This window comes from Anser cygnoides, chromosome 17 (assembly GCF_040182565.1).
Source record: "Anser cygnoides isolate HZ-2024a breed goose chromosome 17, Taihu_goose_T2T_genome, whole genome shotgun sequence".
Lineage (NCBI taxonomy): Eukaryota > Metazoa > Chordata > Aves > Anseriformes > Anatidae > Anser > Anser cygnoides.
The window spans coordinates 10,592,486-10,609,137 of NC_089889.1; the positions used below are offsets into that span (position 1 = coordinate 10,592,486).

Consider the following 16,652-nt stretch of genomic DNA (forward strand, 5'->3'; position numbering starts at 1 on the left):
GAAAAGTTGCAGCCCCACAGATCATGCAGACACTGTTGTTTCAACATACCTCAGGCCTGGCCTACATCCTGCTCACTGCTTCTGTCTTGACCTTCACGTTGCTGAGTGCAGGTGTACAAGTCACTTCTACAATGCTGTCACACACTTGCTACAGAGAAGAAAAACATCTACTTTCTGACGCGAGATTTTACTACACACTAAAACGTTTATTCTTAAGTACAGAAACTGAAGACCCATACTTAAAAACAAGATATAGATAAATTGAGAACTAAGAAGAGTTCTCTTAAATCACTCAAATTCAGTGAGAATATTTCACCCCAAGAAAAAAGCAAGACATTTTCTTGCAGAATAACATTACTGAGTGAAAGGCATTTCTGAACAGAGAACAACACACCAAATCTTAAAGAAAACCTTTAAGGAACAGATATATTGAAACACATCCGCTAACCAGTGCGTTTAAGAACAAAGTTTGAAATAAAAAGGATCCCAACCCAAACCTCTGGATCAAGTTTATTTCAGAGCGCTCAAGACTAAAGCTCTGTAACTGTTTTTACACCATTTCAGATAAAACTGAATTTAAAAGCAGTTACCACCCAGGATGAATGAGAACAAATTACATTTAAGGTGTTCTAATCTTTATTTTCACCTGGAAATCTTACTTTTAGACATCTGTTTTAAATGCACTGAAGTGTTCAAGTGATAAAATGCCCAGCTCCCCTCCAGCCCCCTTGATTTCCTGTGAGATAGAGAACACATTGCCTTACTTGGTTGGACTAAATATTTAAATAATTTTAATCCTGCATTATGTATTCTATATTAAAGAAGTTGCCTAAATTGAAAATATTTGCTAGAACTCCCTTCTCTGTTGCTCATATTTAATCCAGACTAGGCAGACACTTTAAATACATACCTCATATACAGAGTATTCGCCATGTTATCATTTAAAATTCTTTGGGGGTAGATATCATAAAATATGCTGATATACCGTAACAGAGATGATTTCCAGAAAATCGTGCAGTTATAGGCATGCAAATCATTGGTCTGTACTTCTCATCCACGGCACATAAACCTCCACAAACTACTTCTTGTCACGTTTACTCCTGAAAAATCAGTGTCAGAAATGGTGTTAAAATATCCCTTTTTGTAGCAGCCTCACTCAAGAAAACAAAGACACATTTTGCTATTTGCAATCTTTATTTCATGAATAATTAAGAAGAAAACATGGCAACATTGGCAAATTGAAGGCATACATACTAAATACTCATACAGAATACATTATGTAGAAAGTAAATGCCCAGATCTTTAGTGGTCCTTGCAAACTAAAAGCATATTGGTCCTCCAAAAGGTTTAGCTTAAAATACACTTGCTGACCTTTTAAGTTCCAATACCTAACAGGTTGTGCCTTTCAAACCAGAAACAGAGTGAAATACAATTTGAACACACTTACAAATTTTCCTCAAAACTATAGTTCTCAGATCTAACCAGAAACAAAATTCTTTTTTCCTCCTTACCTTTTAAATACAGAAGCTACTACACCATCCTAAGTATTAAAGAATCAAGCACTTCTTGAAAGATGTTCAGTTTTATTAAAAATCTGCATATGTACATATACACACACAAACATTTGCATGTGTGTATTTATATGTACATATAAATACACATTTATGCAAAACAATGTATGTGAATGTGCAAGTAAACCATTTGCAAGGGTTTTGGAATAGAGAAAAGTGCTTGTTTAGAATGAGAATTATTAAACCCATAGACGTGCTGTTAGGTCAGTCTAACATTTGTGTTTCAAATGAGTATAAAACCAACACAAATCAGAAAAGCAGGATGGAAGAGAAGAACTACTGTTTTTTATGTCATCTTTAAAGGCCATGGAAAACGAGCTTTAAATTAGTTATTTAGGAGATATTAGTACTGGCTGTGGTGTCTATCCAAACAAGGTTAGTCTTTATCCAATATAGTGCTGTGAAGTTAGACTGAGACATCAATAAAATTTTGTTTTTTCATGAAGTCCAAAATTCATCACACTGTTCTGTCAATTCTGCCTCACTCCTGAACTGAAAGTACCCTCACATCCATGAGCTAGAGGGTACCAATTAATGCCCTTCTGACTTTGATCTGGAGAGTTGCCCAATATTAAATGGAATCATTGATATATTTCATACACATTGAACAACTCTTGATCATTACTGACCTAAAGTGAACTGACGGTCTGGAAGCTAGCTATTCTATGTTTTGTTTCATAGTGTTACACTTTCTTTCCATTAGATAACATACAGAAGACATTTCTGTTCAAAAAACCCTTCAGATAAGTATAAAAGTGCTACTTAAAAATAGTAAAAATGACCCTACTATACATGTAAAAACAATTTCCTAACAAACTGAAATGTTGCAAGTTATGAGGATTAATTACTTGAGTACGTTATGTGTACTTGTGCCCTCTTTACTGAGCTGATTCCCAAGTAATCGTCCTAGCTGAACATATGCAATCATTGGAAACCAGTATAAGCCTCCGGAGAAACTTCAACAATGGAACAAAAAAGAAGAGCCTCTTTTTCCCCATTTATTGAAAGAGTTCAGGAAAAAAAATAATCAGCTATTCCATTATTGCAAATGCAGTCTACTGTCAAAACAGGTCAGTTCATGAACTGTGGAACCAGGACTGCCAATGGCTCCTCTGCAGCAGGAAATGTCCACTGGGCTTCGGAACTACCATATAAATACCCATGTCACATGCACTTGAAATAATACATACGTCACTAGAATGAGAATGCACATAATACATTGCTAAGCCGGGGCAGAGTAAGTTTCAAACCTTAACTTCCCCAAACAACTTGTTCATATTCTAGAACACTATGCAAAATACAAAAGCCTTAGAAAAGTGCAATAAAACTAGCTTCACAACATTTTTTAGTTTTCATAAATACAATCTCAAAAATATTATTAAACAGAAGCATACTTCCCAGTGGAGAATAAATGTGCCACATTTCAGCTTTGAGTAAGTGATGTTGACTAAACTGAAACCCCCTAAAAATCGGGAATTAAAATGAAACAAGCTTACTAACGTCAGGCTGCCATAATATGCTGCAAGAAATTTCCCCTACCATTTTGGATCCACAAGTCCTGCTGGAACTGATGGCAACTTTATCTGTAACTCTGGCAGACAGTGGCCTAAGAGTAAGGAATACTCCAAATAAAAGATGAATGTCAGTGGGAAGGAAGTCATCTAGTATTCGCAGGTGTTACTGAAGTCTCAGTGTGAGGAAACACATCTATTTTCACAGAATGAATTCATTTATGGAGGCCAGGATAGTGGCCTCGTCAAACTGAGTTCAGGGGTGTTGTGGCCCAAAAACTGGCAAGCACATAAGGAAAAAAAAGACATTGTCAACATTAACAGAAATCAGAAGTGTACAAAACTTGAACTTTAGTTATTTAGTATTAATTATCAAGAAGTGTACTTGCTACATATTCCAGATGCTCAACATAATCGATTTGACAATTACCAAGCATACTTCAACACTGATGTTGAAATCACAGGGAACATACAGAAAAAAACTTAGCTGAACGAAGGACTGCACAAGCTCAGTAAGCCAAAGAGTAATCCAAAACCCAGCTAGCCACTCTCCTTTGAAGGCAGAAACACTATTAGAGGTACCTTTCTAAATGGAGACAATTAAACATTCTGAAAGATGCCTATGAACCTGCAACACATCTAAGGTGTTGGTAAATTTGGAGCAGGAACACCTGATGGATCCCCTGGGGTAAGGCAGACCATATGGGAGGTAAGGAAGTAAAAGAAGAGTTGAGCAGTTCTAATGTATTTTGCCAATCAACACACACTAACCTGGGAAAGCACAGCACCATGTCTAAAACCCACAGATGACTACTCTGCTTTAACAGCACTTCCCAGCAAATCACTTCTCAAACTGGTTAATTTTATTAAGTATTCATACACTACTGCTAGCTTAAAGGGATTGCAGAAATAGAGCTTGGCAGAACATAAAAATAACACAGAAATAAATATTTGCCAAGTCAAGGGAAGGACCACAAACAAACTATATAGTTAAATCAACCTGTACACAAATGCTATTTTAAAATTCCATTTCTTAGGCCATCTCAGCAGGAGTATTTCTCATAATAGGCAAAAACTGGTGTCAGGTATACAACTGGCCTCCTTCCCAGAAGAATTGTGCTCTCTAATAGCTCCTGCTCAAGGCAGCCTGCAGCTCAACTGTGACTGTGTTAGTTGTAATAGGCAAATAAGAGGTAAAGTCACCGCATGAGTCATATAAACACAGTATTAAAGGCTTAGCTTTAGCCTGTGCATAACTTCTTGCCAGCCAGCCAGTCAGGAGGGGCAGCTTTAGAAGAGACTGTCACATATCAGTTAAAAACCAGACAGCGTTCCCAAGCTGGTCACAAGCAGAATGAAGTAAGAAAAACACCCAGAAGTTTTCCATATCTCCAGCTTCCCAAATGATCTTGTTTGGAACTAGGCTAAAATAAAATTTGTACTTAGGTGAAAACTGTATAGAAATTGATAGATTTGAGAAAAAGTACTGTTTTGGTCATGCAAAAGATGCAATAGAATCCAAACTGTCAGTTTTTAACTGTCTAAGTGTTCAATCAGGGAACTGGAAAAACAAAGAATTTAACACTGAGATCATTAGCAGAAGGGAGACACCAAGGAGAATTTTTTGCCTCAGCTATGAATTGCTTAAGGCAGATCCTCAGCAGTTTAAACCACTGCACCGTGCGCATCATCAGAGCAAGTGTTTGTTTCTCCTCGAGCAGGTACGACCGGAGCCTGCCGGCAGCCAGCAGCATTAACAGCAGCTGGTGCATTAATAACCAACATATCAAAGCTGAGTTTGTTTTGCTCTGGCAAATAAAGGAATGAACAAAAGCATGATAACAAATTTCCCATAAACACAAAAACAGTGGGAATATTTTACAGAACTGGAGAGAAATCATCAATAATTATCCAGTAAGTGATAAGTGTAACTTGACGAACATATTTTATGCAAAAGAGACAGAAAACTACTTTTAAATCAGAATACGTAGTGAATAAATACTATATTCTGGATAATCTATCCACAAACAATTTTAAAAGGGAAAATTTTGTGCACAATTTTTCAGGCATAAGAACGAAAGGTCTTTGTGACGGTCACTGAGATTCACAGCAGAGGTACTGAATTAGTGTTTCCATTTAAATATACAAGACAACCACATCAAACCGAATCAAACCAAACCAACTGAAAACCAAGTCAAGTATAAATCATTCTGAAGTCACCGCAATTCCATTATTGTTAGACACTCTGTACCAAAATTTCATTCAGTGACAGGAATTTTCCTGAATTACCAAAATTTATCTTTTCTTTCCATTCCTTCTTTTTGGTAAAGAAAACCCCACAAGTGTTTGCTCAGTTCACTGTTTATGATCTTGCATCAGGATGACATCTAGCCAACCCCAATGCACATCTGGCTCTAACCTGACATCTCTGTAGTCTGTGAAAGTGTTTCAGTAAACAGGATCCAGAAGATCACATAGCTGTATCTACATCAATATGCTTGACAGATCAATTTTGCCCCCACCCCTGCAAGCTGGCAATGAGTAACCCTGATATACTACAGCACAGGCATTTGCAAGGCACATATTAAAACGCAGTAATATAAACAGATGATAAAATATTTGTCTTTTTTTTTTTTTTAAACTACATTCTGAAATATTTTCTGGACTGAAAAAGAGAAGAAAGTAAATCAGCAGAAACCTCGCTTCGTATGTAAAAAACCAACAGGCTGTTTCAGGATTAAGTGTAAGTAGGAACCAAGTAGAACAGTATCACCCACATCCAGAAGGACTACAGCTATCCTTCTATTTGAAAAATTAAATGCTGTTTGAACCTTTAGAAAAATACACGTAGTAGAATGCAGCAGGGTATTTTGTTTGTTTGATATCTTTCATTGCTTCATTATGGTCACTTGGACAGCTGTATGGCATCTTATTTGTAAAGGCTCAGATATATCTTTATAAAAAAAAAATCTACTTATGGAGCCCAGTATTCCTTTACAGATAGAGGTTTAATCAGACAGACCACACCAAGAAGTTTGCAGAGCTATGAAGTTCAAAATAAGATCTTTTCTATAATTACTCATAACTTCTCTCTCTCTCTCTCTGAAGACTAGCAGCTCATCTTTTAAATGAAGGTTATCTGAAAAATGCAATTTCCCCTTCTACAAATGGCTATACCATTAAGTGTTATTTTGGTTAAAGACTAGTACAATATTTTGGGTAAATGAAGTAGACAATTAGATAGAAAAAAATCAGCTTAAAAATTCAACTGGTCATTAGTGGATTTAGAGAAAGAAATGTCCTTTTCATTAGAAAAATATTTTCTTAAAATATATGGCAATGAATAAGAATCACAGACAAGGATGTCTGTTCAAGGGAAGAGCAGAGATTTTTAAGCACAAATGTGCACAAACTGGAATTTAGTAAGACATACAATGTGAAATAGCAGGAGTGGGTATTTCCTATAGGACTATTCTTATTGAGACTGATTTGAAGAAGTAAAATAAAAATATTGGAAGAAATATACGGGAGAGGGAATTGTATTTCAGACTTTTATTAAAATCTGTCAATGAAGATTCTTCATTTGAAGCCTCTCTTGCACCAATTGTCTTTAGATAATGCTGGCTCTTCAAATGCACCAACTGATAATCTGAGGGTATCTAGCCACTTTTAGGGCCATTTGGTCTAAAGAATTGTAAGGATGTATGAGACACTGCTGCTCTGAAAACTTCTCCAACGACCCTCATTATGGATTAAGTAGTTATTTATCAACTTTTCATAATTCTCACAAGCACATTTTTACTGTGTTACAGACCTGTCAGTGCAAGCACTGTAAGAAGTAATTTTATCTAATGCTAACTGCTGAATTATTATTCTTCACGTGGGCTATGTTCTTCAAATGATAGCTTTTGAGATTTGGCACTAATGCTGAGTTAAATCTGTGCTTTTATACCATGATGAAGTTTCACAGATACCAAGCAGGGTTGCATTCACTGGGTTAACATCCATGACATTCAAACTGTCCTTAACAGTCATAAGAGCACCACAGGAATGGCAGATTAATTTTCTTAATAACAGGGTTACTGTGTTGAAAGAGCATGTGCTTATAAATAGCAGTTGTTACAGAACTCACTTCTAAAGTAGGCTTCTGCTTAATATTAATAAGACATGTTCAACTGTGGCTTAACTGCTGCTAAGTATTCCGAAAAACAGGAGGCAGAAGCAATGGCAGAGTGAAGCCTTCCCTTAATTTGACAAACAAGGTTACAACAAACATTTTAACAGCTTATGACAAATGGAAAGATGAAATCATTCTGAGCCATTAACATTCTTCACAAAGCCCTGAAGTGCCAGGATGTATCAATTGAATGATAGCTAAGGCACTTGAACTCTTTTGCCCGAGAGCTGTTACATGAATTCAGGTACATTTTAGGAAAATAAAAGCTGATCAAGACTAAAGTTTCTCAATTCCTTCCTTGTGACAGTGAGTCTTTTCCACGCAATATTCAAGACTACTGGGTCTTCACACATTTCATTAGTTCCTCCACAGTTCTTGTCAGAGAACATCTCACCTTCTGTCAGTCAGATAAAGATGTGCGACATCAACGAAAAAAACACACAGGAAACATGGCAAAGCTGGATTTTGAGACAAATTACTTCATTATTACATCTTATTGAAAGTATCTTCTCTGCAGAGGAAATGCTATCCCAGTTCCAAAATTCTACCACAGATATCCGTGATGTTTGCTTGTATTGCTGTGAAGTAAAGCCTGGGGTAGCTGTGCATGCTATACAGGCAAAGAAGGAAGAGGGGAAAGAACAAGCCATACAAGGGTTGATTATTGATTCATTTCTGTTATCATGGAAGCACAGGGAGGTTGTGACAGATCCCTTTAAGTACAGCGTACCCTGAAAACCAGGAGCTGTGCGTGGCTAGTCTTCACAATCCATAAGATCAAGTTGGAAGCCACATCGCTGTGACAGAGGTAGGCTTATAACGAAGCTTTAGAATGAAGAGTTCTTCTGTGCCAAATTATTCGAGGTATCAAGACCACTTTTCCACTCAAGTTGTCGTTATGGAACGAAAGCTTGTTTTCCTAGAATATTGTGCACATTTTGAAGGAGGGAAAATAGCAGTAAAGGCAATAACTAGATCATCATTAAGAACCCTACTGTCTTGGGGTGCCATAGGCCATGGGTGGAAGATTCAGACTCTGTGGTATCAGGACACTACAGAAAGTTCAGTAATATGATGCCATGTTATCCTTTTCCTTCTCAAAGCATTAGCTGTACATTTAGTCTCCTATATGCTACAGAATCTATTCACCTCACTCTCTTAGGAAAGAAAGCTTCAGGAAGTCTGGCTGGAAAGGCAGTACATCAGTAGTCCAGGCTCTTTAGGCTACATAATTAATCTGAATAGCTTAATAACTTGGGTTATTCCAAGCAGCGTGGCAACAAGTTCTTGCTTTCGAACAGTTGTTTCCAAGCTTAGTAGCTGAAGCAATCTGAAGCAATCCAGAACAGTGTCACTGAAGTTTGAGGGGGCTCAAATGTTGCCAGTTTTCAGTGAAATGGGGATTAGCATTTCAGTAAGATTTCGATCTGGTAGCTAATGTTGGTTCTATCCCATGAATCTTTTGAATTATTAGGATTTCAGGTTTCAAAGTATTTGTAAATTGCTGTAACATACAGCATGACATTCTGCCAGTCTGGACGTTCAGTTCGCACCATTTCATTGATGTCCTGTCACAGAAAACAGATTGGTCAAAAACAGGAATAACAACTTCGTGAGGAACGTGGTAATATTTTTACAAATTCATGTTAATGGCAAATCTGTAAAGTCTCTACAATTTAAAGTGCTGATGAAGAAAACGCTCATGCATCTGGAAGAAAATTCCTCCATATAACTTTATATTACCTTCAAAATGTAAACAGCTATGAATAGGACATCTGTGGATAGCCATTTCAATCTCAAACCAGAAAAACAGCTAACAGTGAATACTGAGCTGTGCCCCTTTTAGTACAATTAGCCATCACGACTTTACTGTTCACCAACCCCTTACATCAGCCTCACAAGCCAATACAATCTACCCAGGAACTGAGAGGCACAGAATCAAAGCCCAGATATTAACTGAACCTAAAGCTCAAAATTTGTACCAGGATAAGAGTCAATAAATGATGATCTCACTTTACAGTAGACCTCTGAACTTGAGGTTACTTTGATAGGTATTTCTGAGTAAATTGGCAAGGAAGAGGGAAGTTGGCTTTACCGCCAGTTCAGTACGTGCAAGATTCAAAGCATCAGTGTGTGTTTAACTGACAGGCCAGTTCATGTGTTTCTTAACAACAGTATGCCAGACTATCTGGGAATAAGCCAGGCAAACACAGCCTCACTTACCCTTTTCAGCACATGTACAAAGGAAAACAGTGATGTAGTTCCTAAGTGTTTTTATTTACTGTAAGGAACTGTTTTGTAAGCTTTGGTTACAAGAATCTCCAGAATTCTAGAAAGAGAAAATTTTTGTTTGTTTTTAATTCTGCACATGAAAGTAGTTGAACACTTTCCTATTCTGGGAACAAATAACTTCCCCTTGCATTACCACTACTATTTGCATACAGTAGTTTTCAAACCCTTGTTCACACTCCACCCATGGTCGAGGAGGAAAATGAAACAAAACACTATGCACACTGCTTATGTAGGTGTGTAAATAAATACTAAATCCTTAAGATGGACACAATTTGCACAGAGGATTTAATTTCTTTTAATTTGCCTTTTCAGGATGCCTGTAATTAAGTACATGGCAAAAATCAAAAGGACAAACAGCAATCACTTAGTCTAAAGCTAAATTATGTAAGAATTACAGAGGTTATTTTCCACAATCTAATTCTTACATCAGCACTTGGTAAGAAACTTCCAGATTTCAAATCTCTGACAAAGCTGAAGTAGTAATACCCAAGAGCTGCATTGCCATTGTGAGCAAATACAATGGTGGAGTAAAGGCTCTGATAAGGATCAAGGAAAGTGGTATTTTTAAAAATGTCTGACTTTATTCTATTCTTAGTTGCTAACTATAGCAGCTTTGTTACAATCTAGGTTACAAAAGTATCACTTGAGTATCATTCTGATCCTGGCAATTGCACCCAGGATCAGAATTTCTGCAATTAATCACAAAGGGCTTGGATACTCCCAATTTCCTACTTCAGGAGTCTTCCAGTAAATACTATCATATTAAAAACTAATTCCTTTAAGCTGAAATTTGTGTAAGAAAGCTTATAATAAACAACAATTGAAAAAATCTTTCAGTAACTTACAATCCCAACAAATTAAATCTAAACATATAGTTAAAATTTTGACACTTATATTACACTGAGCAAAAGAACAACTTACATAGCTTGATTTATAACTCTGGAAGTCCAACAGAGGCAAATAATTTGAAAGCAGGTTAGGGATGGGAGAAAATTAATTTATTCTTGAAGACAGTATCACTTAACTATTTCTCAAAGTATTCTAAAAAAATACATTACCTTTATTATTGTTTCTTATTATATTGAGAGATGAGTTTTTTTGAATCTTCCTTTTATAAGAGTTTATCTCATAAAACCACAGAACACCCTGAATTGGAAGGGTTCTGCAAGAATCATGGAGTCCAACTCCTGGCTCCACACAGGACTAATCTAAAAATTAACCGTATGTCCGAGAGAATTGGCTAAACACTTCAACTTGGTCAGGCTTGGTGCTCTGACCATGTCCCTGGGGAGCCTTTTCCGGTGCCCAACAACCCTCTCAATGAAGAACCTTTTCCTAACATCTAACCTGAACCTCCCCTAGTACAGCTTCATGCCATTCCCTATTTGTCACTGGTCATGCTGTTGCTTTTGCTGCAGCAGCTTGAGTACAGATCTTTATCTCAGTCACTGTTTTAGTGAAAAAAAAAAAACAGTATTAAGTTGTTGACCACACTGGGTTTATATTAGACTGACAGAGATTAAACAAAGCCAATGATGTATGGGCGTATCATTATTTTTTCAGTCAAGTCTGATACAGGGACTACAACATCTAGCTGAGCTCATCTGCTGTTATTTTTAAGTAATAAGCATCAAAATCTTTCAAAAGTACAAAATAGAATCATTTGATTTTTTACAAATGGGATGTAATTCATTCAGTACGTATTTCAAACTTACCAGAGTAGATTTGATGCCAACACTTTCAGCTGCCTGAAAAGCCAAAGTGAAATTTCTTCTCTGCATGAAATAAAAAAACATATTAGAAGGAGATACTACTTCAAACATAATAAAGTGGTGTTAAGAATGTTTATAGTAAAGCTGCTACTTTTATTTCAAATGGAGTCTATAATTTGACACTATTGGTTTAAAAAGAGCCATAGGAATTAACATGTCCTAATATCATCTAAAAATTTGAGTTTTTTTAAGTTTATTAATTCCTTAGTCATAAGATAATGCTGAAAAAAATCACTGTTAATGAAGAATACTGACTTTTAAATGCTAAACAGTAAGTGGTTTAATCTTTAAAAAAGAATAAATATAAAAATCTCTGCACATGTTCATGGAATACTATTTTATGGTTTTGGAATTACCAATAATACATTTCCAGATCGCATACCAGTAGGTATCAACAACAGCACACTACGATACAGACAGGCTACTCTACAGTCTTGACATCTTCAAGTTCTCCTTCAGTTTGCACATCCAACTTAAGAGCACAGTTACTTAGGAGTATGATAAAGTCACATAAAAGAACATACTTGTGATATTTAGAGAGATGGAAGAAATACTGAAAGATAGAAGTTTGACGGATTTCAAATCTTTAGGTTTAAATGCTCCTTGCTGCCAAAAACTTTAACTGAAAACATTTCCCAAGTGTTAAGGTTAAAAAAAATAAAAAATAAACTCACTTAAATTTATGATCTTCCTTTTTTCAAAGATCTTATAATATTAAAAATAAAAGGGAGAGTTATAAAGAGAATAGCAGTAAGGTATTCTGAAGTGTTTCAAATATGATTCTTAGTAAGATTGCTTCCATATTTTTTTTAGAGCTTAAATTTGCTCATTTTTCTTTATTAGTCCATATAAATTATTTAGCCTCAGTCCCTGGAATGGGATTTTTTTAATGTAATACCTTGTCCTGGCTGTTTAGTTCTTGATAGGGTATATGGGCTGGGAGGTACGTGTGGAGGACGGCACAGAAAGCTAAGCCATCATTCCAGCTGCTGCTGAAGTTTGTTATGTCGATATTCTTGAAGGGAAAAATACAAACAAAATAAAAGCAACATTAAAATCATAATCTAACAAGTATCAGTTCTGTCAACACTTATTTTTTTTTAATTAAGCCTTTGAAGAAATCAGCACACAAAGCAAACAGCCTAACATCAAAGTTCTGTGGTAACAACCCAAAACACACTACTATGGCAAATAAAAAAGTCACGGTAAAAATGTCAGTTACCTTACATATTACTTACACAAACTAGGTAACATTAAACTTCAAAAATGTGCAAACGCTGTTAAAAGATGTACAAAGATATGCTAAAGAAAGTGTTAAAAGAATAGATTTGGTATAACTGTATGCTGCAAGATATAAAAGCAAACGTGTAACAGACATGTGCCAGGACTCTTTCTAAAATCCCTGAAATGGATCACATGCTAGTATTTCTGTTAGGATAAGGTTTTACTTCTATGCTTCACCTGCATTAATATACAGGTAAAATTTCTAATCAATGTGGAAAAGTATTTTCTCTTCTAAACAAACCATTTCTATACAAAAAACTTGCGTGTACAACATCGCAAACAAAAAATAAGTTGCCATTCCAAATAAAGATCTTCCAACAGATTTAACAGCAACAGTAGCAGGGAATCACGTCTGGGGGACTGAAACTGAAAATGAAAAATGCAATCTTGCCCTCCTCATCCTTTGGTTCCAGTAGGAAACTCAGTGCTACTGGTAAATCAACCTCCTGAGACTGCATACAAGGTTACTGTAAAAAGAGGCAGCCTTGTCCAAACGAGCCATGAACAAGATGCCTCAGTGACCTTTTAAATTACTGTACACTTGGCTGTTGGCAGTCAAACAATGCTAGAGCAGCTCAGTGGATAGCAGTCAGTTTAAACTTTAATTAAGAACCAACCAGTGACAACAACCCAGTCTTTTCTTTTTTTTTTTGAGACCTCTATGGAGAAATATAACTATGCTTTAATATCTAACTCTTATTTGGGTTTAAGCAGAAGCTAACCAGCTCCCCTACCTAGTTTTTTAAACTTAAGCTTTAATACAGCAGGAATTATTTATAACCTCCCATCACAGAATCAGAAATGTCACCTTTTCACAAGTCACCTTTTCAGCTGACACAAAGTTAGCAGGCATCACCTGCTTTTGACAGGACACCAGACTTTTCATCCCTCTAGCAGAAAAATGCACATGGGATCCACTTTAAGGCACCAAACATGCTGACGACTGAGGCAGTCACATTTTCTTGTGAAACTGATGATTCGGATTACAAATTGAAGACAACTGCAACCCCCCTCCAACAGAGGAAAAAAACAAAACTAAATGCAATTTCTAGAAGAATGCGAGGGAAATCTCCATTTCCTGCTCAGCTTTAGCACTTTTAATACAAAGTCCGCAAAATGCAGGTTCAGACTATGGTGACGTACGCGTACGTGCTCGCACTCACAATGGCCAGGGCAGTGGTCTGAGCCCTGCCTGCCACCCAGCCGCCTGCTTGCGAACGGAAATGTCATTGTTGGAGACCCCCAGTCTGTGGGAACGTGTTCTTCACACAGCTTCCTCAAGCCACAGGGATGGGAAAATAATAATAATAATAATAAAAAAAAGGAAAAAAAAAAGAAGCTCTCCCTCCTTTCTCCTCAAGAGACAGGAAATTGGATTTAAATCAATGCACATTTAAAACTTTTTTGATGTTGCTTAAATTAGGCAAACAAATGCAAGACACAGTGCGCGACTGGGGAAAAAGGGAAAAATATCAGCAAAGAGGGATGCTGAAGCATTGCTGAATCTGATTAACAGTTTCTAACACACCAGTTTCCAGTCTTGTGACTTAATGCTGCTTATAGTTTCAATGAGTGCCTAATGAATTGCTACTACGGCAGTACATACTCTGTTTACTGTAGACTGGGAATTCATAAAGCCTGTCACTGTACAATCAAAATAAAGTTTGATAGTACCTTGCCTCTCAAAGCTTACTATTACTTTGTTTATTTATTTTACATTGATTGGCTATGCACAAAGATAACTGAGCAACTACTAGCATGATAAATACTAGCTACAGCTCATCACCTGATGTTGTTTACAGCTTATACAGCACAGCAAAGGAGAACTGCAATGAGGATTCCAAAGAAGAATGAGGTTTTGTGGCTGGCTACAGGGAGAAACTCTCCCAGCCTACTCCACACATTTCAGAGGAGGCACAGCAATATTTATTTGAAAATGCAAGACTTTGAGCAGGAACACCAGCATCACTGAAGCACAGAGGAGATCCCAGTACTGAAAGAGAGATGAAAGAATACACAGCCTTCAAAGCAAAAATAATCACTAAGATTGGAAATTCAGGAGTACAGAGAAAGAAAAAACAAAAAAATACAGTGCTGTTAAAGCAGCAAGCTAGAACAGTGGTCTCTGCAGCAGGATTCAGGATGGGCATCAACAAGCAAGAGCTCATTCGTCAGAAAATAGGATGCCTCCGCGATGTGTATGAGAACAGAACCTACACCTGAGGCTTAACCCTGTGGATGAAAAAAGACTTGTGCTCAGACTATAAGAAAGAAAGAAATTGACAGGTATCAAAATAGTCTGCAGGCAGTACAGAATAGACCTATAGAACAACGGTGCTGAAGACAGAACTCTTCACTCGATTAAAAAAACAGGAGGAGTGCTCAGCTCCAAACTGAAAACTTTTTTTTTTTTTAAACAGTTCTGTAAGTTTACTCACTCACCCCCACACGAGTGAGAAAACGGGACAAAGTTGTGCTGAAATAGCAAAGGAAACTAAGAGAAATTCATTTTTCCTTAAACGTTATAGCTGTATAAGCAAAATATCACTTCAAATACTATTAACATCCACAAAATGTTAAATTCTGAAAATAAACATTGGAAAAAAAGAGGCTATTTAAAAAAGTCCACATGCAGGTTTGGTTGGTACTCAAGAGGAACTTGGAAAACCCCATTTTCCTAAATCTTCCTGTAGGGTCCAGCTTTTATTACTAAGACGACAAGCAGAAAACAAATCTATCATCCCAGAATCTTAATGTATCCAGAGAAGCTGAATTAAATACAACGGAAGGAAACAATTAAAAGGGACTGGTTTCTGTTTCCAATTGCTCCAAGCATTATGAATGATTATTACCTCTTGAACTGAAAAATTGTTATATTGGTCAGGCACAAATCTAGAAACTGGACAAACTTAAAATTTAATCTTTTACATAGGGCTTTGAGCACATGACTGGCACTTTTAAATACAGCATAATTTTATTTCCCAAATGCTTTTAACTACTTGTGGTTTTTTGAAAAAGCGTGGTCAGTATAATGAAATCAATCTTGCATTAAGCTCTTATTTCTCAAAGACTTGACGCTAAACAGAACATCAGCCCAAGATCTCTGACATAATTTCTTCTTTGTTACTGCTTTTATTAAGTAATTGGCTCTATTAAGAGAATTCTGCTGGAATCTACTTCGGAATTTTTCTTCAAGCCATTTCAGACCACAAAATATTAAAGCAATTAAAGGGCATACTTTCAGATAAATTTTCAAATGAGGAATAAACCTTGCTGGAGAGAGGTGAACCAGGAGGAGTTTTATCAGTCCTTGTCCATTAACTTTTAATACTTAGTGTGGGAGTGAAATCACTTCTAGAATTATGGAGAGATTTTTCACAAAAAGCAATTCTAACAAAGAGTTAAGCAACAAGCTGTTGTGATAAGAAGATCCATGGAAGACATGTGCCAACCAGGAATTGCAAATTGAGTTATAAGAGTTGTTTTTTTTTTTTCCTAGAGACAAAGTATAAGCAAGAATATAACATTTCACGTAATCAAACAGACCAAATGCTATAGTCCACCCTACAGCTCTGACAAAGTGGGAGAACAGCCAATGGCAAAGGAACACGCTGGTAGACCCACAACCAAAAACATTTCAAGCGTGACTCAAGATCCTGTTAAGACACAAAGAGCACAGTAGCAGAAGTCAACATAAATGAAATAAAATTCCCTTGTGCTCACAAAGAAAAAAAAAGAAATTTCTTCCTGAAATAAGGTTGAAAATGTAATAGGAACAAAATGGTCCATCAGCTTAGGCTGAAATATGATAGTGGTTTAACCGTAAATGAACTGAATTTGAAGATGAGTCAGCAGTGTGCAGCAATGAAGGCGAACCGTGTCCTGAGCTGCATCACTAAGGCTGAGGGATGGGATTATTACACTCTACTGGGCCCTTGTCAGGGTATACCTGGAGTGCTGGACAGAGTTTTGTCCCCCCAGCTCAAAACAGTCATTGAGAAATTAAAGAATGTCCAGCAGAGGGTTACCAAGATGATTACAAGGT

The 16,652-nt window shown here is 36.7% G+C and overlaps 1 protein-coding gene across 4 annotated transcripts in view; it reads right to left on the reverse strand.

The window, feature by feature from the left end:
• Nucleotides 1-1,175: 1,175 nt before the first annotated feature.
• Nucleotides 1,176-16,652, reverse strand: part of SPECC1L (sperm antigen with calponin homology and coiled-coil domains 1 like) — a 70,036-nt gene continuing 54,559 nt past the window's right edge. For all 4 annotated transcript variants that reach the window (XM_066978884.1, XM_013173622.3, XM_013173621.3 and 1 more), the window contains exons 14-16: nt 12,222-12,338; nt 11,267-11,326; nt 1,176-8,827 (exon numbers count right to left, since the gene is read on the reverse strand). In XM_066978884.1, coding sequence (XP_066834985.1) covers nt 8,738-8,827; nt 11,267-11,326; nt 12,222-12,338 — 267 coding nt within the window. In that variant the 3' untranslated portion in view covers nt 1,176-8,737. The remainder of the gene's footprint in view (nt 8,828-11,266; nt 11,327-12,221; nt 12,339-16,652) is intronic.